General features: G+C 39.0%; 1 protein-coding gene across 4 annotated transcripts in view; it reads right to left on the bottom strand.

Annotated features, from left to right (window-relative positions):
- The window catches only part of POLA1 (DNA polymerase alpha 1, catalytic subunit), a 285,573-nt gene that overhangs the window by 189,396 nt on the left and 70,294 nt on the right, over positions 1-25,883 (bottom strand). For all 4 annotated transcript variants that reach the window (XM_072994276.2, XM_072994275.2, XM_078390450.1 and 1 more), the window contains exons 27-28: positions 10,113-10,145; positions 9,250-9,342 (exon numbers count right to left, since the gene is read on the bottom strand). In XM_072994276.2, coding sequence (XP_072850377.2) covers positions 9,250-9,342; positions 10,113-10,145 — 126 coding nt within the window. The remainder of the gene's footprint in view (positions 1-9,249; positions 9,343-10,112; positions 10,146-25,883) is intronic.

Raw genomic sequence — 25,883 nt, 5'->3', positions numbered from 1 at the left:
CATCAAAAGCATTTACAGCTTTTTATCTAAAGTTGCTTATCTTTAACATACCGCAAAAAACCTCTTTAGTACAGTGGTGCCCCGCTTGATGATGACCCCACTTCACGATGAAATCGCTTAATGACAAGGTTTTTTGCAGTCGCTATAGCGATCGCAAAACAATGTTTCTATGGGGGTTTTTCATTTAGCAATAACTAGTTCCCTGCTTCGGGAACCGTTTTTTCGCTGCACGATGATTAGAAACAGCTGATCGTCGGGTTTTCAAAATGGCTCCCCGCTGTTTTCCGGACCTATTTCCGGAAGACAGCGATGGAAAATGGCTTCCCCTATGGAGGATCTTCGCAAAACAAGCAGGTATTTCCCCCACTGGAATACATTAACCGTTTTTTAATGCATTCCAATGGGTTTTTTACTTTCGCATGACGATGATTTTGCTTTACAGTGATTTTGCTGGAATGGATTATCGCCATCATGCAGGACACCACTGTATTTGTGAAGATTAACAAGTTTAAAATAAAAACAATCATAACATCACTGTTTCATTTTATTTTTAAGTAAAGTTGATTCGGCCCCCAAACACAGTTCAAATTTTTCATGTGGCCACCTATAGAAATTAATTGCTCACCCCCGAGGTAGAGAATGCAGCCATGAAATCAGAAGACTTGGAAAAGGAGCTATGAAGGAACTAGAAAAATCTTGGACAATAAGACTGCACCACTCTGAACCAAGGCCAAAATCACTCATACTATATTTCTGACTTCCAAATGTGTAAGCTGGACAGTAAAATAAGGTGGGGGGGGGGAGAAATTGATTCTTTCAAAATGTGAGTGTTAGAGGAGAGTTCTACAGATACTATGGACTGCCAGAAAGACAAATACATGGGTGCTAGGTCAAATCAAGTGTGAAATCTCTCTAGAAAGAAAACTATCACACTTGGCTAACTGAAACTATCACACTTGGGTAAATCTTGAGAAGACAATGATAATAATTATAGGTAAAATTGAACGCAGCAGGAAGAGAAAAAACAATATGAGATTGATTAAATAAAAGAAACCATGGCCTTGCGTTTGCAAAATGTAAGCAGGGCTCTTAATGGTAGAGGCACTGGAGGTCCCTGTTTCATACACTGCAGTATATTGGAACTGGACAGCATATAAAAACACGACATCATGGGATAAATGTGATCTATCACTTGCTATGACACTCCAAAAAGAGCGAGACGGTCAGTATATTCCATAGGGAAAGCAAACCACAGAACTTCAAGTATAGTTAGACCATGTTGGTATGTTATACTAAAACCAAGATTTTAGATGCGCGTCCACAAGCCACCACAAGCTAAGACTCGCATGCTTCCCCTCCCCTTCCTCGTTGGAATACAAGCCAAGGAAAAGGGGTCCAGAAACTTCCAGTTTTAGATCATCAGTTTCCCAAGTCACAATGACCTAGAAGTAGCAATAACTAGAGCTAGTTTCAAGAGCCCAGCTTCAAGCCCCATGAATTTAAAATTAGCCACAGTTAGCATTTACCGTTTTGCTGCTCCTGTCAATGTTACAAAGTGCAGATAAAAACAAACGAAAGCAAAAGTTTTCAAACTCTTTATCTAACCCACATGGAGGAACAAAGAAGTTCATAATACAACTGAAGTTGATTGCAGCCCATTTCTAGATTAAACCATGCAGTAGTTTAGAGCGGGGTACTGGAGCCTGTGGCATTTCAGCTATAGCTAGATAACTCCCACCCACGTCCCAAGCTGTGGAACTTTCTCTTACAAGAGAACAAACTGTTCCCCTCTTTGACATCTTTCCACCGGCAGGGAAAGAACTTCCTCTTCAGACAAACTTTCTCTCCCCATCAACTGGCTGCCTAAAGTTATCGCCTGATGGGAGATTTTAAAAGGGGCTGTTGTTTCTTTTTATATATATATGGTTTTAAAATTCTTTTCAATCATTTTATGTACTAGTCTTAATAGGATATTGGTTTATTTGCTTTTTAATATTGTAATAATTTACTGTATTGTATTTCTTAGCTTTTAATATTGTCTGTTTTACACTGTAATCTGTCCTGGGTCCTTTTTGGGGGAGAAAAGCAGGGTACAAATAATAAAAATGAACAAAATGAATGAATAATGCCTCCTAGCCATGCTGCCTAGAGTCAATGAGAGTAGCTGAGCAACAGTCAGAAGGCCACAGATTCCCTATCCCTGGTTTAGAATGATATAATATGGACTTAGTCTCATCTACCTCTGAAAATCAGGAAAAAAGTACAACTATTTTCTTAACTCTTCCCAATAATTCAAATATTCAACAGTCTCAAGGATACTCTGCTAAAATTACACCACTGTGGTTCTTGGGCTAATTCCTAGAGTATGCAGTGGAATGCAGTATTCTAGGGGGCTTTATCCCTGTGTCTCTAGAGCTTTGTGTGAAGCATTTCTCTCCCTTGACTTGATTAATTCAGTGAACACACGGATGATCCCTAGTCATCAAGCTCTTCAGCCCCAAATTAAGCACAGGTGCAAGGATAAAGTAAGTGCTACCCATCTATTTATTTAATTAATATAGCTGATCATTTAATTTATGAATCATCAGCTAAAGCCAAAACAAGGGCACAGCAGAGGGAGCTAAATCTCAGAACGATAATCCTTTAGAAACTTAGCAGTTGGGGAGCTGAATGCCAGTGGAGAAAATCCTGCAGAAATTCATAGTTCTTGCAGCTCTGTTCTAACAAGGAAGCCAGAATATTTGCAAATTACACCACACTAAACACAAGCCAGAAAATGTAATAGACAGATGTACAATCTATAAGCCCACAGTGGAAGCCTAGCTGGCCGGAAAGTGTTCTTTTTATAAATAAACAAAGCATAGACTTAGCTTCCAGTATAGCTTCAACGCAAGTTGCATTTTCACTTCTTTCATTGCCACTCATGATCTAAAGTTAGATGCAGACCTCAATACAACTAGAATATTCTACAGGCTCTTTTCTGTTGACTACACATGAATAATAATGTCATCGAAATATATGAGTGAAGAAAAGTCAGAAATTCTTCAGCTGCACCGGCAGAGCTGTCAGGATCTTTGTGGACAATTTACTGGATTACTGACAATCATCCAAACAATTGTAACAAAAAGGGACATACTGCTGATGCTCTCCTCTTAATAGGATAAACAGATAGGCAGACATGATAAATTCTGGGGTCTTCCACTGGAACTATTTCCCACCAAAACCCTTGTTGAGCCATCTGAGATCCAGGATGGATTTAATATCTATGTTTTCCTTTGACATAAAAGAAAAATGTGGAGTAAGCAAATGATAGTGCATGGTTGATTTTGGCCCTAGGCTACAGCTTGAACTGCCAGAAGGTGTTGACTGAGCTGAGGAATGTTTTGGAGTCTCATATAACCCTCAGACATTGTGGAAACAACATACCCGTCCTAGGATAACAGACAAATTCCAGGACTTAATCATTGAGACATTTTCTGCCACAACTACTAGTCTGAAGTAGTTTAAGCTCAAATGTGTATAAAATGAAAAAAAATTGTCCCTGTTGGGACAACAGTCATTTGAAGACTAGCAATTTGACAGGAAATTGTTTCGGGAGCTGAATCTTAGCCATTGATGCCCCTTCTTTACTATCTTCTTGTCTACCGCAAGCACCATGCCATCAATTATTGTCTGAAAAGCTCCAAACTTTCAAAGGCTGAACTAGCCAGTCCAAAAGATTCAGGATCAACATGGATGCACCCAAGTCATGACCTGATGAATCCTGAGTTAGTGGTGGCCTTCCAGAACACCTATGAAATCCTTGAAGAGGTCTGTCTCAAGACCTCTTGTCACAAGGTTTGCCCTCTATGGGAGCATCCACTGTGAAGGCCAACATGGGGGTACACAAGATCAGTATTTTTAAGAGCTTCATAGTGCCACTAGGAAGAAATACAATAGCTACCAGTTTATGAACAGATTAGGGGCAAATTAGTAGATTTACACGCCTTTATGAAAAATATCATGATGTGCTTGCATGGAGCCTGAGATTACAGACATGGAACTCTTATTCGTCAATCTACACCCATCCAGAGACTGTGCTCTCCTTATCAACAGGAGAGTTCTTCTATAAAAGAGCAGGAAAGATCTCTGGGAGGCAAACTTTCATATCCAGCTAGCAACTCAGCATCTTCCTCCCATCATTGCAACAAGGAATTTGAAGGGCCACCATCAGCTCATCTGGGACACTCAAGCCCATTATATGTGGATGTTCCCAGCCCCAACTCCACATCTCAGGTGTGGATGGGAAAGCTATAATAGCCAAAACTTTACATTTTGAAAAAAGCTTTTCTTGGGCATAAAACAGATCAGGGCAGCAATGGTCTAAAATGGCCATTCCCCATGACACCGCCCTGAGAATTTGTCATTTTCATAGCTCCAAAATGTATTTCCAAAATGAAGTGGGGATGGAGAATATTCATGGGGACAATACTTGGAATCCTGGAGGTATGCAGGCACTCTGAAGGTCACACTTTGCCCACCCCAGTCTAAAGCAATGACAGCCAATTCCTGTTTTCTTTGAGACATTTAGATTTCTAGCAGAAAGAATGAAGAGATCCAAGATAATTGTGAAACAGGCTCTCAGCTCATTAAGGTTTCTGTGGGAGCATTATTCATTGCTGATGCCTCTCTTGACACAGTTAAATTAGCAGCTGCCTCAATAACCTTAATTTTTTATTTCTAAACATAATTTGTGACTGAAGCCTTGGGACACAGAGGATTTTTTTAAACCTACAAATACAGCTGTGATTGTAGCTTGGGAGAGAACATTTATTTGGGTGGCAAATAACCAACTGTTAAAGCTGCACCTTTTTAATCTTTTCCAAGCTGAGAGCACCTTCTATTCTTCGGTGGCATCTGGAAGGCACCCTTTTTTGTTGCACATAGGCAGGGCTGAGTGAATTGTTGCCCTAGGGATATGGGCACGTTGTCTCCCTGTATTGCTGACTGGTTGTGTTCAGCTGGAGTTCCATACTTGTTCTATTTCTTACTTCCAAACTCTCTGTTGCTCTCCTAATACTTCTCAGCGAGATTCTGGGGAACTACACAAATGCTTGGGGAGGTGTACATGAAAGTTAGGGTTTTCCATTACTCTAGACATCTGCAAAGGGCCCATCACATTTTATAAATTATAAAAATAACTTATTAGTGGTTTTTCTGCACACGACACCTAAAGCGGTGTGTGTGTGTGGGGTGTGTGTGTGTGTGTGTGAGAGAGAGAGAGAGATTGTTTTTTGTTTTAAATTTTTCTCCAGCTTTTTTTCCCTATACTTTAATGATTTTTATATTTTTGAATATTTTACTTATCTCAAGGGGACACTGTTTTATAAACAATTATGCAACATGAATCCAACAAGGCAGTGTGTCCTAGAAACAATGGATGTTCTGAAGGAATAGGTTTCCTCCCTCAACTATATCGCCCATCTGCCAGGGAACTTGCAATGATGAACATGACTCCATAGGCATCCTTCAGTCTCGAGAGACTATGGTAACATGCTCTCTATCGAGAAGTGTCCTCTCCAGAGCATGAAGCTTGAGTAAAGTAATATGGAGGATAGGCTGTTACCCAAGCAGCAAATCCCCCCTCTCCACATTGCTGAAATGGTCCAATGGAAAGGCAAGAGGCAATACTACTGGTTCCAGCAAAGTTGCAGGAGTTGGCAGAATGACACGAACTGCCTTCAGGACTCCAGCTCCGGATTTTGCCTCTAGGTTAACTCCTGAAGCCTTTTCCATGAGTGGATATAGCCACATGTACCCAAATAGACATCTGCCAGATCTCAATCAAAGAGCATTGCTTCCCTCTTATATGTCAGAATGCTTTTAAGATGGGTCACCTGGTATTCCAAGTTGTTCATGCTAAACATAGTCCGGTCATACATACAGAACAGCAGTAATTTCATATATTTCCTACCCAGAACTATGTACTCCTTGGTATACCACTTCATATTTGCCAAATGGCTTAATATGAATGCCAGGAATATGAATAACATTTTAAAGTACTGCATTTAATAAATGTATTTTGAGCTGCCTTTCATCCTGATAGCTACCAAGGCGATGAACAAAGACCTTGTATCATTTGAACCACACTCAGATAGCCTCCACGCTATGAATTGAAGTATCTGCAAATTATAGTGAGGAATTGGATTCTGGAGCACAATTGGCTTTTGGCCCTAAGAAGGAAGCAAGACAAGGTAAAAGAACTATGTAACACTGAGTCACAGCCTAGATCACTAGTTGGACAAACTGGAGCAACCATTATCCTTTGATTTTGATTTTGAAAACATATATGTAAAAGCCTCATTGCAGGTCCTGTCAAGAAAGCTCAGCCATGATAAGTGCAAAAATGTTGCCAGAATTGTCTTAGTTTGTGATTAGAGTTGGGGGTATTTGTATACGAATACAAATATCCCCATGCAGCTAGACGAAACTATGCCAGTGGTTCCCAACCTTAGATTCCCCAGATGTTATTGGACTGCAGCTCCCAAAAACCATGTGCAGCACAGCTAATGGTGAAGGTTTCTGGGAACTTTAGTCCAAGAACATCGGAGGACCAAAGATGTTCTTGGATCTATGCTGTTGTAAGATGGTTGGGCAAAAAGGCTTAGCTGAGGGAAGAGCAAGACATTGTCTTCAAGCCCTCTCTCTTGTTCCTGTCTAGAGGCTTCCAGACCACATTATACTATTTAAACATCAAAGGAAGTTAGGAATACACGCAAAATACGTTCACACATTGAATATTCTGAAGAGTCAATACGCAGTTCTGATGAAGTTCAGAAATGAGTAAGAGAAGTAGGGCTTCTAGTTGCAAGTGCCATCTAAATTGCTTTTCTGCCTAGAAATAACATACCACAATTTCCCACAGAAAATGTATATCTGATACAGTATATGACAACTTAAATATGTCTTGTTTTTTGCAAAGCACAGGTTAATGAAGATATCCTTGTGGAAAGTGATAAAAGGCTGTATTTCACACACTCTGTAGTAAAATCTATGATCTTTTTACAGATAAAGGAGGGACAAAAACATTAGTCACAGAGAAGGCGTGGCAGTTTGATAAACACTGGCATATAAGATCAAGCAGGTTTTAGGTCCAATATAGAAGAAATCTACTTTGAAGTCTACTTCAGGCATGATCATCCAGGACCGAGCACAGCAGATGGAACGCTGGGTGCAGCACTACTCTGAGCTATATTCCAGAGAGAATGTAGTAACCAAAGAGGCATTAAATAACGTCGAGTGTCTGCCTGTCTTGGAAGAGTTGGACAGCGAACCAACTTTAGCAGAAATAACAGCAGCCTTGGATTCCCAGCAAGGCACCTGGGAAGGATAACATCCCTGTTGAAGTGCTGAAGTGCTGTAAAAAGATCACCACCACCAAACTCTATGAAGTTTTTCGCCTTTGCTAGAGGGAAGGTGGAGTACCACAAGACATGAAGGATGCAAACACTGTCACATTGTATAAGAACAAAGGAGACAGGGGTGACTGCAATAGCGACCATGGCATCTCTCTTCTCAGCGTTTTAGGGAAGCTGCTTGCCCATGTTGTACTGAAGAGACTCCAGGTGCTTGCAGACAGAGTCAATCCAGAATAACAGTTTAGATTTTGAGCTATAACAGATCCACCACTGACATGGTATTGTCCCTCAGACCGTTGCAGGAAAAATGTAGGGAACAACGACAGCCACTCTTTGTGGCCTTCACAGACCTCACAAAGGCCTTTGATTTGGTTAGCAGGGATGGCCTTTTTAAAATATTTCCCAAGATTGGATGTCCACTTCAACTCCTTAATATCATCAGGTGTTTTCATGAGGAAATGAAGGGCACTGTAGTTTTTGATGACTCAATATCAGATCCCTTTGAAATTCAAAGCGGAGTGAAACAGGGCTGGGTCCTCACTCCGACCCAGTTTGGGATCTTTTTTGCTGTCATACTGAAGCACGCCTTTGGACTGCAACAGAAGGTGTTTATCTCCGGACTAGATCAGATGGAAAGCTCTTTAATCTCTCTAGATTGAGAGCAAAGACCGAAATCCAGCTGAAAATGCATGCAGGACTTCCCTCTTTGCCGATGATGCAGCCATTGTTGCCCGCTCTGCTGAAGACCTCTAACAATTCATGAATCGTCTTAGCAAGCCTGCCAAGACTTTGGACTAACTATCAGCCTGAAGAAAACACAAGTCATGGGCCAGGGCATGGACTCACCTCCCTCTATTACCATTTCCATGCAAGAATTGGAGGTTGTTCATGACTTTATGTACCTTGGCTCAACAATTGACACTCTCTCCCTAGATGTCGAGCTGAATAAATGCATTGGCAAAGCAGCTACCATGTTCTCAAGACTCACAAAGAGAGTATGACTCAATAAGAAGCTGATGGCATATACCAAGATCCAGGTCTATAGAGCTTGTGTCCTGAGTACACTCCTGTACTGCAGTGAGTCCTGGACCTTTTGTGCACAGCAGGAGAGGAAGCTGAACACATTCCATATGCATTGTCTCCGACGCATTTTTGGTATCACCTGACAAAGTTTCAAATAGAGTAGCCCTAGAACGAGCTGGAATTGTCAGCATGTATACATTACTGAAACAGCGTCATCTACATTGGCTTGGGCATGTCGTGAGAATGGCTGATGGTCAGATTCAAAAAGATCTCCTATATGGAGAATTAGTGCAGGGAAATCGCTCCAGAGGAAAAACACAGCTGCGATACAAGGATATCTGCAAGCGGGATCTGAAGGCCTTAGGAATGGACCTCAACAGATGGGAAACCTTGACATCTGAGTGTTCAGCCTGGAGGCTGGTGGTGCATCACGGCTTCTCCCAATTTGAAGAAACCCTTGTCCAGCAGGCCGAGGCAAAGAGGCAGTCCCGAAACCAGCAAAGTCAGGGAGCTGGACAGGAGACAGATTGTATTTGTCTTCAGTGTGGAAGGGATTGTCACTCTCAAATTGCCCTTCTCAGCCACACTAGACACTGTTCCAAGTCCTCCATACAGAGGACGCTACCATAGTCTCTCGAGACTGAAGGATGCCTAATGGCATATAAGATAATACAAAATAATTTTCAAAGAAGATGTTCCTCAGTATTCAGTGACTACCATGTATAGCACTCACAGATGCTCACAAGGTTCCTGTTACTTAAACAAGGCACAGTGGAAATAAAAAAAAGTAACTGTACCAAAGCTACAAGAAAAATTAAAATTCCTTTACCTTGTTCCCAAGTTTAAAGACTTCTTCCAGATTGGTAATGTTTGTGTTTATCATAATGGAGTCTGTATCACCATAAATTACTTCCAGATTCATCTAAAAAGAGGTGGAAGTAGGGTGAGAAATCGCACACATTACAATGTTTGGAAAGTAAAAACCAGACCGTCTTTCTAAAAATCTGAATAAGCATCTTTTATAAAAAGCATGGAAATAGGTAACCTACATAGCCACAGAGTGAGGGGCTTTGTACTCTAAATATCTGCCCTTATGCATGGCACAATTCACATACAAGTTCATACCTAGGCCCTAAATAAAAATTGGGGGGTGGGAGGATAAAACAATCACAAATTGTGGTTCATCCTGTCCCTCTAAATAATCTTGCAGGACAACTGCATACTTCTGCTACCCCATTCAAAGGGCAAACTATAAACCAATTAATAAGAATCTATAAAAGAAAGAATACACAAACAAGTATGTGGCTCTGTTTCATCCTATCAAAGTACAGTATGGTATTACATGTGAACCACCTCAACATGGAGAAATTGTTATTAATATTTTTATACCATTAACATGGGGTAGTCAAGTGGAAAGCCACAGAAAAGAACTATAAAATTCCAAGTCTGCAGAATGATATAGGATGTTAGATACAAGGGACCTGCTTGTAATACTGAAACAAAGCATCCAAGCAGGGGTTACGTCACATCTACTTTTCCAAAATGGGAAGAGTTATATTTCATTAACAAGCATTACATTTGTAAACCACACATCTTCAGAAGTGGTAACAATACTCCTTTCCTAGATCGTTTTTTAAAGAAATGTAATATGCCATCCAAGGATGGCACTATAATGAAAATACTTGTTCATACCTTCTCTACCATCTCCTTAGTATGCATCAAGATCTGGAAGAAAAAGAAATTGAGTCTAATGAAATCTCATTATAAAGTTGCTATACACAAAACATATCAATCAGGAAATAAACTTTAGATTTGTTGGTTTACAAAACAAGCCAAGACATCTAGGAATGCACACTTCTCCAGGGCAACAGGGTTATAATACTGTGCCATTTATTTAAAAATATTTTTCAGTAACACACCATTCTTTAAATCAAGCCACCTTCTGTAATATTTAATGAGAATCACACATACAGAGACTGCAAATCTAAGCACCAACATATAAGCCAAAAACAATTGAATAAACACTACATCTGTGTTTAAATTATTGCTTATTAGACTAATGGAGCTGTTTTGTTAGGAGAAAATCCATGACTTTTTGGGACTTAGCTTGCTAAGATTCATCCAAATATGCATAAATGTATATCCCTATCTGCCTAGGGTGACTCATGAGGGTTCCAAGAAACCAAAGCTCTACTGGCAAGAGGAGATGTTGTAGCAGGAACTTCTTCCATGAAAACCAGGGCTCTCTTCCCTGCATCGCAACAAAGGAAAAGATACACTAATCTGCCACAACATTAAAACCACTGACAGGTGAAGTGAATAGTATTGATTTGTTACAATGGTACCTGTCATGGGGTAGGGTATAACAGGCAGCAAATGAACAGTCAGTTTTTGAATTTCATGTGCTGGAAGCAGGAAACTGACAAATGAAAAAAAATCTGAGTGACTTTGACACGGAACAAATAGTGATGGTTAGATGATTGGGTCAGAGCATCTCCAGAACAGCAAGTCTTGTGGGGTGTTCCTGATATGCAGTGGTTAGTACCTACCAAAACTAATGTAAGGAAGAACAAGCAGTGAAGTGGCATCAGGGCTGCGAGTGCCAAAGGCTAGCCCATCTGGTCTGATCACACAGAAGAGTGACTATACCTCAAATTACTGAAAAACCTAATGCTGGCCATGATAGAAAAGTATCAGAATACACAGTGCATCGCCATTTACTGTGTCTGGGGCCGCATAGTCACAGACAGGTCAGAGTACCCATAATGACCCCTGTCCACAGCCAAAAGCACCTACAATGGGGACATAAGCATCAGAACTGGATCATGGAACAATGGAGGAGGATAATCTGGACTGATTAAACATGTTTTCTTTTAGATCAGGTGGATGGCTTGGTGCGTGTACGTCATTTATCTAAGGAAGAGATGGCAGCAGGATAAACTATAAGAAGAAGACAGATGGAGGCAGTGTTATGTTCTGGGCAATGTTCTGCTGGGAAATCTTTGTTCCTGGCATTCATGTGGATGTTACTTTGACACATACCACCTGCCTAGAGATTGTTGCAGACTACGTACACCACTTCATGGCAATGATGTTCCCTCATGGCAATGGCCTCTTTCACATTGCAAAAATTGTTCAGGAATGGTTTGAGGAACATGACAAAGAGTTCAAGGTGTTGCTCTGGCCTCCAAATTCCCCAGATCTCAATCCAATTGAGCATCTATGGGATGTGCTGGAACACCAAATCCAATGTATGGAGGCCCACCTTTCAACTTGCAGGACTTAATGGATCTACTGCTAATGTCTTGGTGCTAGATGTCACAGGACATGTTAGAGGCCTTGTAGAGGACCATGCCTCGAGTGCTGTTTTGGCAGCACAAGGGTGACCCACACGATATACAGCAGGTGATTTTAATGGTATGACTGATCAGTGTATGCTGCAGTAGTTGATGAAAAAACAACTCAAAGACCCTACTCCAAAATGTTTCTGTATAATAAAGCACAAATACCACTCATTTCAGCACACTTATATTCCCACCTCTTCTGTAGGCCTCCCTATAGTTCACTGACTATATCTCTTGGTTTGATCACTACGGAGTCTATATCCTGGTATACTCATCAGGATAGGAAGGTCTTCAGGTGATGTCATATTATTTATTGATACTTTCCTAGAAGCCAACAGAGGTAGGCAGCAGCACTGCCAAATACCCAGCAATCATAACAGTAGTTACAATTTTCTAGAACTGTGCAACTAGAAAAACAGGAGAGTGATTATTAGCACTGGTAGATATGCCTTCCTGCTTAGAACAAAAAGAAAAGACAAATCCTTCGCCTGGAAAACAGGCTGCTGATCAATAAATGTTGTCTCAGAGGAAAATAATATCCAGTGTTGTCACAATGTTTGTGATATAAAAAAAGCTACTCAAATCTAAAATTTCTGTCGTTAACAAAGCCAGTCAGAACCATGCTGCCTCATACATCACCCTTTTTCCTATACCCAATCTCCACACAAAGAAAGCATGGGGGACAGTTTATGCTGTTCAGAATTTTTAAAAGTGTAAAATATCATATGAATATAAAAAGATTATATAAGGGTTTATGCCAAAAGATTTCTTAACTATTTTTTAACGGCTAGTCACCTGAAACTAGAAATGAAGTAACTAGCAAAATATTCCTGATAGCATCAATCCCTTTAAAGTAAGTAATGATTCTCTACAAATATTTTTACTGTTCATAAGGGTAGTAGCAAGCAAAGGTATTTATAAGAGGGTCACAAGACAAGTAACATTCTTCCAGTAACAAGCATAATATTAGTATTACCTATCCTTATGAAGAATTACTTGTAAGTGCCAGTGTGAGGGAACAAGTTATCAAGTCTTGCTAAATTTCATTTATAAATCAGTTGGCAGTTACATTTCACAGAAACACCTGCATATTTATCCTCTCATTACCAACTGGATGATGAATTTTTTTTCAAGCACATTTCAAAAATCTGCCAACTTCAAGCATAAAAAAATAAATTTTGCAGTTAATTTTTCCCTTAACAAAGTACAGCTGTTGAGAATAATTGTTCAAGATCTTACCCTGTAATGTCAACTGCAGCAGAACAAAGAGTATTTAATTAGCAAATCTATCCAGTAATTCAACACCTATTATATAAAATGCCTTTGTGATTTTATTCAGGATAATTTGCTAAGAGGGTTATTACTGACATTCAGATGAAATTCAAAAGTCCTACGCAAGTAGAGTCATAATAGCAGTAATGATCCCCCCAATCAGGAGATCCTGTGTCACACAAGGCTCTTTTGCAATGCAGCAGCTGATTTCCTGACTTCTTAATTCCTGGTCTCAGCCCAGTGAGAGCCCTTCATGCCAATATTTCAGTCAGCAATACATGTTTAATGGGAATCTATTAAAATACCTAGAACAAAAGTGACTTTTTGTTAAAAATGACAGCACTGCGATCATATCAATCATAGGAACTGTACAATGAAATGATGGAGTTTTATGATGAGGTTGGGAAAAAGAAAAGGACAGAATCAAAAAATAGTTCCTTATTGTTTTCTGTGATATTTTGTGTTCCATTTGAATTCACCAGTTCTTTACTACAAAATAATTTAGAGCAAGAGAACTTTGTTCCTTCATGTAGCTAACTTCTGTAATTTACAGTGCTGAATATACCTTTTGCTGTAGTTTGTAATCTTAAAATTATAATTCCAAAATATGTATGAATTCTTGCTCAATATATTTACATATATATACTATAGCAGTGGTCCCCAAACGTGGCCTCCAGATGTTCTTGGACGTCAACGCCCAGAAAATTCCTGGCCAGCAGAGGTTGTGGTAAAGGCTTCTGGGAGTTGTAGTCCAAGAACATCTGGAGGCCCAAGGTTCGGGACCACTGTACTATATATAGGATCATTGTCAGTTCTGAAAGATATGCAATTTTTGGGAGAATTAGAAAACCAGTGACATCTGCATCACACGTAACAGATCTGTTAGGTACATATCATTCACCCACATTATGCAAAATGAATATCGGATTATATTTGAATTATATTCATGCAGCAGACACTGAGATTCAACTGCAGCTTACTAAGATATGTGTATCTGATGAAGCAAAGGGTGGATAAGAAGTGGTATTTAAGAAGAGACATTTAAAGAACTTTTAAATACACATACTGTTGAGTGGTCCTGGTTTTAAAATAAATTACTTGAAAGCCATGTTTACACTTACTAACTTAAAAATTAGATCAGTGACCATGTCTTGACCATAGCAATTGCCCAACAGAGATACGTCTTAGCATTGTGTTAGACCGTGAGCAGAACTAAACGTTGGCTCTCTGTAAAAGAGGCACAGGAAGATTACTGGTCTTTTCTTGTCAGGTACTGTAAAATGTGTCAGGACAGTATTACATCACTATTGGATTGACACTTGAAGCTTAGGTTGGGAAAGCCATCATCATGAAAACTGATCAGACATGGCTTTGAAAAACATCAGCTTGTGTCTTATCACAGTCACTCAGTGAGCATATCCGGGTGATCCAGTACTCTTATATTATTACCTCTAAATGCCCAAGCCTATTGTTTATAACTCTGTGAAAAGCCAGCATGGAAAATTATTACTTTTTCCATCATAGGGGAAATGTGCCCTGTAGCTATGACTTTTTGCTTTCAGAGAATACCAGCACTTATTTTTGAGCCAGTGGTGACTGTGTTTGTACAGACAGACAGATAATGTTTCCATGCCCAAACAACCATGATTACAACAGATAACCCATGCCACATCCCCACTAACCTCAACCTTGTCCTATACATGTGCCATGCTAGGGACCAAAATGGGGTGTGGCAGAAGGAAATTTCTCCGGTCCAGAATGGCTCACCTGCCCTTTTTCTTTCTACTATATAGGCTGCGGCTGCTACAATGCCCATTTGAGCAAGATATGGGGCCAATAATTAGTATGCCCCAATTATTTTGGAAGGGATTCATCCTGCATTGGATATGGAGGTGAAAATCTTGAGCATGGCTCCATCTTTCCAGCAATGACACAACCAACAAGAGGCAGCTAGTCTAAAGCAATCTGAGTCTTGCCTCTTTTCAATCACTATGCCTACTTACCTATTCAGGAAAGTAAGGGAGGAGGAAAATGTCTTTCTTCATATAAAGAGGATCATAGAGTAATTGTTCTATATTTATATTAAAAAATAGGAAAGGGGCGGTATAATGCCTGGAAATCATCATCTGATATCAATGAGAACCTTTTTTCAAGTCAAAGAACTGTAGGTTTTTGTGCTCCTCCCCCCAATCCATGTTGCTTTGGCTCCACCCACCCAGCATGGAAATCAGAAGGCTGCCCACAAGGCAAATACAGCCCCTGAGTTGAAAAGATTCACTAGCAAAGTGCTGCAGAGGATGCACAGCTAAGCATACAAAGTTTAATCTGGACTTGTCTAACGCTGGTGCAACAACTTTGCTATGGACTTTGCAGTACCGATCACCAACCTCCAAGGAATGCTTCCTTGTCTTGTCCATGCCACATTGGGAAGGGAGCAGAATGATGGGGAGCAATTTAAAAAATAACAAGTATAACTTGTACAGCACAAACAAAATCCTGGTTCTCTGTTCCTTCGCGGGGCTGATCTCTGAAGCCACAAAACTCTTCAGCAAAGAAGCCAACCAGCAAGCTGGCTCTTCATCTTTTCTGTATTGGACATGCAATACCAAAGGATGGAAATTATCCTCCTGCTTCTGTTAGAATATGATCAGGCTGGAGTCTTGCGACTGACAAACAAAGCCAGATAGTCCTGGAAGATCCAAGATGTTGTTGAACTGTTGGTAAAGCCAATTTTATTTTAAAATGAAATAAATGTGGTGTGGTTGCTTCAAAAATCTGAGTAAATTAGAAATGCACCCACTACAACAAAAATTAATACTGATATCAGAATTCTTTGAGTAAGTTGATAAATGGTAAGGATGCACTATTTGGAAGCTGTTGAGAAAGTTGCTATAGTAGGAAGCTATTAGTCTCTGATCTTGCTTAGGTCACCAGTAATTTAAGACTCCGTGTGAAATATACATACATTTCAATATTTATCTTACACCAGCTTCATTTATACAGATAAAAAAACCTGACTCACTTGGTTTCTTTGTATGTATTGTGCATCACCCTGAGAAGCAGAATAATTTATTCACATCTTAATTGTTAAAAGACAGAATATAGTGAAGATTAGCAAAACAAACAATGTTTAATCTTTGAACTTTACGCTACAGGAAACCATTCTGAATACTGGCTTGTCGCAAGGAAATCGGATTAAAATTGTTCACTTTTCCCACTCTTTCAATCCACCTACTTTGAATAGAAAGATACTGCTCAACAGGAATAGGCTTGATTTCCTTTAACGGAAAAAACCTTAATTACAAATCCAACTAAACATACTTCCTCCATAAATCCATTATCGCAAAAGGCATGCTGAGGATTTTTTAAAAATCCTTAATTTGTCATTTAGACCTACTGTTATCTTATTTGTACAGAATTCCAAATACTTTAGCATAAAAACAGCTCTCCAAAACAGAAATGTTTATGACTCTCTTCACTACTCATATACAACTTGACAGAACAGATCTAGTTCTAGTCGTCAGAACAATTTTACATTTTATTTTTAAATATGCAAATAGATAAAGAAGATATTACAGATGTTCCTATCTTAAACTAAGATAGTAATCTCTGCAAGCAAAGATTCTCCTTTAATTTCCACTTCTTAACTTCATTTGGGTAAGGTACTAAACACAGAGGGCAGAAAAGTAGGGGCACTACTGGTTAAGGTTGATTCAATAAGAGCTCTTCAATTATTTCTGTTCACAAGCAGATGGCACTATTTTATCTAACAACTGCGTAGAAAGATGATATGAAATCCCTCACTCATATACCAATATTCCACACTGTCCCATTTTAGGCTTGAAAAAAGGAAACAAATCCATGCATGCAGTTCCAAACTGTGTACCAACTGGATACTCCTTAAACTATTCTTCCTTCTGGAGCTGAAGACCTGAATCTAAAATAATGGGAAGAAGAAAAAGAATGGAGAAATTCCCATATGTTCTCAGTTACTTGCCTAGCGTTCATACGTAAGTAAGCTATGGAGACAATGTTCCTACATGCCATCAGCTCGCTTCCAACTTATGGTGACTGTAAGGATTTTCAAAGTGTACCTGATATGTTCAAGGACTGCTTACTGTTGCCATTTCCTATCAAGTTTCAATGGCGAGGCACAGATTTGAACCGTCTCTTGAGTCATAGTCCAACGCTATCTACACCACCACACCAATGACATTCAAAAGCTCCAATTATTAACAGTCTTGCTCAGATCTTGCAAACTAAAGGTCATTGCTTTTTTCTTGAATCAATCCATCTCACGTTTGATTTTCTTATTCTCCTTCTGCCTTCAAGTTTTCCTAGCATTATTGTCTTTTCTAGTGAGTGTTGTCCTCTCTCGGTGTTTCTGTTAAGTAATTTTCACTTCTATTGAAAGTTTAGACTTGATTTGATGTAGTATCCATTTGTTGTCTTTCTGGCATCCACAGGGTATCCACAAAGCTGTCCTCCAAAACTATATTTCAACAGAATCATTTTTTACATGTTAGTTTTCTTTCCTGTCCAGCTTTCACATCTGTACATAACTGAAAATATCAGTGTAGATTAGCTAATCTTAGTCTTCAGTGATACATCCTTGCACTTGAGGATCTTTTTCTAATAACTTCTCAGCTACCTTTCTGAGTCTTCACCTAATCTGTAGGCTGTAGCCTCCATTTGGATTGATGACTGAACCAAGGTATAAAAATTCTACTAATTTTGATTTCTTTATTGTCATTAAAGTTATGTGATTCTTTTCCAGTCATTATTTTTCTGTTCTTAACATCCACATGCCATCCTGCTTTTGCATTTTCTTCTTCACCCCTATTCTTCAACCAGCAGTCACTTCAAGTCATTGTTTTTTTCTGCCAGTAATATGATGTGACATGTGTACCCTAAATTGTAGAAATTTCACCAATTTCCCCTTCTCTTTCATCTGAAACCTAATCCAGACCTCTGTATGATAGATACTGTAAGTAAACTGAACTGATAGGAAGCAAAAATGCATTCCTTTCTGACATGCTTGCCTACTGCAAACCATTCAGTTTTTCCATATTCTGTCAGTATATACACTACTATCCAGACAGTAGGTTATACATCAAGACAACCAAATGGTGTGCTACACCAATTTCTTTTAGAATGAACCATAGCTATTCAGGTTCTACAGAATCAAATACTTTGCTGTAATCTACAAAACAAAAACTTTAGTTGTAAAATCCTGAGCATCATTTACTTCATGGTATGGAAAATTAATGCAACAATATATAGATACTACATTCTTTGATATTTCCTTTTGTGTAGGGGAAGGATTAGGCATGAGGCACACCAAGTCCAGTTATGTGTGTATGGTGGTGGAGAATGTTTCTTCCATATTAGTTGTTCCTCTTTTAGTAATGAATATACAAGTTTGCCAAACAGCTCGTTATAAGCTCATAGTACAGTGGTGCCTCGCTTAGCGAGCGCTCCGTTTAGCAATGAAATCGCTTTGCAAAGCATTTTTTGCAATCGCAAAAGCGATCGCTTTGCGATGTTCCCCATGGGGGAATTTCCCTTTGCGATGATCGATTCCCTGCTTCGGGAACTGAGCATCGCAAAGCAACGATTTTAAAAACAGCTGATTGGCGGTTTCAAAATGGCCACTGGGTAAACAAAATGGCTGCCCACTGTTTTCTGGGACGGATTCCTCGCTTAAGAGGCACCGGAAATGGCCGCGCTATGGAGGATCTTCGCTGAACGGTGAGTTTTAAGCCCATAGGAACGCATTAATCACGTTTTAATGCGTTTCTATGGGCTTTTTTATTTCGCATTGCAACGTTTTCGTTCTGCAGCAATTTTTGCTGAACGAATTAACAATGCGAGGCACCACTGTATATCTATCCTTAAGAGATACAACTGACTCTGTATGAGTGCTCTCCAAGGAGTCAAAGAGGAACACTTCTGAACCTGAAACATGCAATATACTACTGTAACAGATTAATTACTTATCTTCACAGCTGACCTTTTTTTAAAACTTGTTGTTGTTTAGTCGTTAAGTCGTGTCCAACTCTTTGTGACGCCATGGTCCAGAGCACGCCAGGCCCTCCTGTCTTCCACTACCTCCCAGAGTTTGGTCAAATTCATGTTGGTAGCTTTGATGACACTGTCCATCCATCTTGTCCTCTGTTGTCCCCTTCTCCTCTTGTCTTCACACTTTCCCAACATCAGGGTCTTTTCCAGGGAGTCTTCTCATGAGATGCCCAAAGTATTGAAGCCTCAGCTTCAGGATCTGTCCTTACAGTGAGCACTCAGGGTTTATTTCCTTTAGAATGGATAGGTTTATTCTCTTTGCAGTTCAGCGGACTCTCAAGAGCCTCCTCCAGCACCACAATTCAAAAGCATCAGTTCTTCGGCAGTCAGCCTTCTATATGGTCCAGCCCTCACTTCCATACATTGCTACTGCAAAAACCGTAGCTTTGACTATGCAGACTTTTTGTACTTAGTTACAGATAATGCAACATTCAAGTGTAACCAAGAGTAAGCCCATTGAATCAGTGGGGATTTGATGAGTCATTTCCTCCATACCTTCCCTGATTCTAATGGGCCTAATCTAGATGCCACTTACATTACTACAGTAAGTCAGAACTAGAGTAGGCCCATTTGAATCACTGGAAGTTACTGAGGAACTGACTCACCAAAATCCCACTGGTTCAATAGGCTTGGCTCTAGTTAAAACATACTACTGGATTCAGCCACTGATTTTTATTCATCCCGATTCTGACAATTCCTTGGTGAGCTGCAAGAACAGTTAAGTAAGGAATGAGGAGAAGAATACCTTCTGAGGAAGCAATATTTTAAACTTCTTTCAGGCCCCAGGTCTTTCAGGAAAGTTTAATCTTCTTTTTAGGCAAGGAACCACTAAAATGCATATTTAACATTCAGAATAGGAGTTGAGACACAAACATAGATTTAACCATTAAAAAAATAGAACAATAAAAGTAGGCTGAAAAGATCTTTCAACTCTCAGATTTCAAAAACATAACAGTAATTTTTAAATGGTTATTCCCTTTTACTTTAAAAGGCAAAGAACAGAGGTAATCGAAGAGGTGTTGAAGGGGGAGTACTCATTACAAAACAAAGGCTTGTCTCCAAGTACAGTGGTGCCTCGCTTAGCGATTGCTTCGTTTAATGATGTATTCGCTTTGCGATGGGTTTCTTTGAGGAATTTCCCCCATCGTTTAACGATGTTCTCTATGGGGGAATTTCACTTAACGATGTCCATTTTTGCTCATTTAAAAGTGTCTTAAAATGTTTGAAACCTGTTTTAAATGCTTGGAATAATTAGTCCACCTTGTGAAACCTATGCACACTTAGTTTGGCTTTGTTCTGAGTCTTCGTTAATTTTTGGTGAATTTTTATTTTTCTCATTGAGAAGCATTGGACTGACAGTCCAATGGTTTTCAATGAGGGAAATAAAAATTCACCAAAAATTAACGAAGACTCAGAACAAAGCCAAACTAAGTGTGCATAGGTTTCACAAGGTGCACTACCGAATCCAAGCATTTAAAACAGGTTTCAAACATTGTAAGACACTTAAAAATGAGCGAAAATGGACATCAGAAAGAGCTTCCTTCAAAAGCACTGAAGCCGGCTTCAGTGCTTTTGAATGGCTTTCCCTTGGGGGAAACATTGTTTCACTTAGCGATGTTTCCTATGGGGATTTTCGCTTAAGGACGGTAATCCGTTCCCATTGGATTAACCGGTTTTCAATGCATTCCTATGGGAAATGGTGTTTCACTTAACGATGTTTTCCCATAGCAATGGGTTTTTTTGGAACCAATTAACATTGTTAAGCAAGGCACCACTGTACTGGGGACAAAAACATTTGGTTCCAAATGGTTTGGCCTAGCAAGAGCTTCATCCAGTCTGTCAGGAAGGGACTGTGAGAGATTCAATAACAAAGCAACCAAAAGGCCAAAGAATCTCCACCCCTGCCTTGGTGGATATACCAACAGCCTCACATAGAAGGGCTATCTCAAGGAGGTCTCATAAAACAGTTTAAGAATATTAAGAGCATCACATGGAAAGACACTCCTTGAAGTATCAGGCAGCACTTGATTAGAAAATGTTGAAAGGGAAGAGTCTGAACCCTGATAATCTTTATAGCACCATTAAAGCTCAGAGCAACTGAATAGCTTGAAAATTGGTTCCAGGGTAGGGGTAGGGGTTCTAGTGACCTGCAACAGATTTTGGGAGTGCATAGAGGGACTGCAATGAAATACAGGATAGTCACAAGCAAGTTTAATGCAATTTTATTAAAATTCACTTATGTTGCAATCTTATATACACTTTCCTGAGGGTAAACCCCAACAAACTCAGTGGGGTGAATATTTAAGTAGACAAGCATAAAACTGTGTGGATGTCTTGCAGTGATCATTTAGAAAGAATGATTTTTTCATTACCAAGATCAAGTACTTGACAGACCTCAGCAGAAAAGAAAATTGTCTTCTAGAATGGAATTTATAAAACTAATACATCAGGTTAATGGCTAAAAGATTTACATTTCCTGTTCCTCCTCAGCCTTTAATTCATTGTTAATGATACTTGGGACTCTGACTATGGTTTCAAGAGTATCTCCCCACCTTTTACCAGGAAGTTAATATAAAATGCATTTAGCTTCTGATCATGTTTTGGTATTCTTTTAAGCGAACAAGATTGTTCAACTTCTGAACTTAACTATATATGCTACAAGCACTTAATTTAAAAACTAACCCATAAAGTTCATTAAAAATGGTTATAGACAAATTGACAAAAGAAACAAAACAAAGTCACCCATGGGCAAAATCCTGTTGCCATAAACCTACACTAGTGTAAACCTGAACTATTATCAGAAACAACTCAAACTAATTAAAAGCTTCCTACCTTCTTCCCCTTTCAGGGACTGGGGCTGCCAGTGGCTATCTAGCAGCGATTTATTTTTACTACTAAAGCTCCTCCCCATTCCAAGGCTCCCAAAGGCTTTCCCAGGAAAAACAAGAACCTTGGAACCTGAAGCAGGGGTGTGATAGGAAGTTTTCAATTGGTTTAAATTAATTATTTCAAGCACTGGATCTGGTTTACACCAGCACAACTTTAGGCAGCAGGATTTTGCCCAATGTGAGTGAGATACTTTCCATGTACAAGGCACAGCAGCAGTACTGCAGTTTATATAAGAACTATAACAACAAATACATCTGAATCCAAGTATTATTTCATCAACTCAATAATCACAACACAAAAAATAAAGTTAAAAACATCAGAGAGTTTATTCTTCTCCCTACTTCTTTTAGACCTTAGTGTCCCATTCTTTTTCAACCATTTGTCCACACAAAATAGTGGCCAACAAATCTGATACAAGGCTGTTAAAGTCAGACAGCAAGGCACCACACAATGACCTTTAGAAAGAATGATGCTAACAGGTGCCTGGTGCTTAACAATAATTGTATTATGCTTCAACAATGAAGACAGCACACAATCTCGCCATTTGCAAGTGAAACAGCACTGCAAGGCATGCCAGGTAGCTTAATACTCATTTCCCCAAAAAAAAAAAAAAAAAGCAAAGCAAGCTATTTCTGTTCTGCAGGCAATGTTCCTAACTGCTATTATACTAACTACAATTACCACAGAAACTGTAAAACCTCATCCAATGATCCACTTCAGCACATCATAGACAATGTCCCTGCTTACAAGATATGAATCTATTTCTTATTCAAATTAATGAAAATAAAAAAAGGAATCAATGTGTGTTTTAAATGTATTATTGACATTCTGAGGGGGAATGTAAAAGTCCCAAGTTACTGAATTAATTGCCCATGCTAATTAAATTTCTGATATCAAACATCTCAAGTTACTGTTTTCATCAACCTTTAACCCTGAAATAAGTCACTGTTTTGACAGCTGAGGAGAGGCTGCAATCTTTTCTTTTCAAGCAGGCTTTTTGGCTCTGAGGGAAGAATTCCATGTGGGCCCAAAAAGTTAAGCCTGCACAACAGTAGCTGCTGAAGCACCACATCACAACTTTTTCTCTAGAAGTGATCATAATTCCTGCAAGATGGCAGGCATCATCACTCTCCCCAGCCATAACCATCCCGGCTACAGAAGATCCATGCAAAGGGCATCTCTGGTCTGAGCAAAATGCCATGGGTATATCAGCGCCCACGGAAAAGGGCCAAGCAACAGATCAGTTTCCTGTCAGCTGCAGAAACTGCTGACACTTAAGCCATTGAGAGGTTTCTCATTCTTCATTTGAAAAATGAAAAAGCAGGTTCAAGGACACACTGACTTGGCAAGCAGACTACCACATACACAACATATATGAACGGTCATACAGTCACCTCAATGCAATATATTGTAGAATGTAGATCCTACATAGTCAAGAATCTAAGAAAATAAACTCACCCAGAAAAAAAATGCTCAAATCGAAAGACAGTCTCAGAAAGACATGGTTTCATTCTCTCCCCCCCCCCCAAAAAAGTAACACCATAAGCAAAACTGATGCATGGTGGTGAGGTGGAGCGAAATATCTGTGATAACGTTTACCTCATTTTGCTCTTGTAGCCAGAATTAGTATCAAATCAAAGGCAATGTGTCATCAACTTAAAAGACCCCCAACAGAAGCCAATTGAGGATTACATTTTACAAGAAAAACAAACAGATTTTTTGAGTAATATATTCAGAATAAAGTGAACTATGATGTCTTTGTCATTTTAACAACACTTTTTTTTACAGTTCACTCTCATTATAACACCACTCTCTTGAACCTAATGTCAAAGAACATAAATGGACAACAGAACGTCCACATATTACATGTAGTCCTAAATATTTTTCAGACTATGTTTAACCCAGTGCAAGACCAAGCTGAAGCAGGAAACTGAATAGAATAAAGTTGGGCAGAGTGTGTGTTTCTTAATCTAAATCAATTGCACTGTAATTTTTGCTGAAAATAACTACTACCACGGCTGCTTTTTCTATTGCTTTGAAAAAGACATGGGGACCTTTCTTTTAGAATTCTACAATTCTCTGATTCTATGACTGATGTTAATATGCCTTCCACTGTTACAGAGAATGTCTTCTCCCTAATTTCCATCAACCATACTGTGAAATATGTGAAACAGCCTGAGACACGCAGAGGGATCATAGACAACTCCAACCAATTGTAAGGCCCATGATGGGAGACAGTTCTTAAGATAACTGCATGCTCCAACATCATTTAAGGTCTTAAATATGCTAAACAAAACTCCAAATTACACTAAACTGAAAATAAGCAACATCCTCTTGAAGTTAGTATAAAAGCAAAAGTAACACAGTGCATTAAAATGTCTCGGTGAAAAGTCTCAGAGCTATATTTTAAGGCAACCAAGTTATGGCTCTTGGAACAAACTTGTCTGCAAATACTGTAGAAGGTTCACAGACACTAAAGTGCTCATAGCTCTCAGCTAACTGAATCTTTCAAAAACTCCTGTGACATGTCATAGCTCTTACAAAGCTAAGGTTTTCATTAGAGAAAGGCCAAATAACTTGGTCAGGAAAGATTACTTATTCCGGGTTTTGACCAATCACCCTGTTTCAGATTTTAAAGCCATAACATGGGTTTGCCACAAAGTTTTGGATCTGGCCTAGAAAAGAACAGAGAATTTAAATCCCTTTTGCGCTGTGAAGCCCAGTGAGAGCCAGCTATTTCTCAGCTACATCCATAGCTATAAATTCACTTTGGTATTTGGGATCAGTAGGTGAGAATTTCAGTCATGCAGCCTATTTATTTCATCAGCTCTGACCTAAAGACCTTCTGCTCTCCACCCTCCAAAACATACACATATTTAAACATATGTTAAGGGAGTGCTTCTCTTGCTTTTACTTAAGTCATAATTAAAATAAGAAACATATGCAAGCTTTTTATACAATTACATACAACTCATCCAAAAGAAACAAGTTATTAGACTTCTAATTCATTTTCACTGCTTCTGACTAGAGACAACTGAAGACTCTGAAATAAGCATGACAAAGGATTAAATTATTAAAACAGGGAAAAAGAACTTTTCAAAGAAGATTAACATCCCAGCTCAAAATCCACTTTTTTGGTCAACCAAAAGCATTGCTATAAAAGTTAGTACTTGTACATCAGCTCTAACAGAAATTCTTTCACATATGAATCTAGATCTTCATGTGGAAATTGACACTATTCAGTGGACAATACTCTTATATGGGCTACAAAGAAATGCAATACTCACAGCAGAGCTCAACAGATACTTAGCATAAAACATGTTAGTAAAACTAATTGATCAGATCTAACTTGCCAATCTGTACATGAAAATGCTCCAGCTTGGTAAGTTTGAATTAAAGCATATTAAATTAAATTGTACACATTTTGTGTACAAGACTTGGAAAGAAACATCATCAACTTGAATTTTATTCCCAGAGTATTCATTTTATTATTGCTTTGTTATTCATTTTCATTTATCTTAAAAGTACCTGACTTCATGTAATTTTTTGTGTGAAGTCAGGTAATCATGTTGACTAACAATAAATAGTACAATGGTTCCTTTAAAACAAAGATTTATTTAGCGTAAGATTTTGTTGACTCTACCCCATTCCTTCAGATGCACAGAGCATAGCTATAACAGACAGATTTATGCAGTAAATAAGATGACAGGGGTATGAAATGTGAGGGAAATACAAGAGTAACAGTAACAGTAATTAATAATTAAGGGTTATTGACAGTCCTTGGGGGTGACAGATAGAGATATTAATGGTGGTGGTAGAGTTCATCAAAAGTATCCAGTGGACAAAGGAGATTCAAGTACTTGTAAACAGATCAACA

The sequence above is a fragment of the Pogona vitticeps genome, chromosome 3, assembly GCF_051106095.1.
Source record: "Pogona vitticeps strain Pit_001003342236 chromosome 3, PviZW2.1, whole genome shotgun sequence".
Classification (NCBI taxonomy): domain Eukaryota; kingdom Metazoa; phylum Chordata; class Lepidosauria; order Squamata; family Agamidae; genus Pogona; species Pogona vitticeps.
The sequence above is the reverse complement of the archived record's forward strand: the minus strand, read 5'-3'. Positions and strand labels throughout refer to the sequence as shown.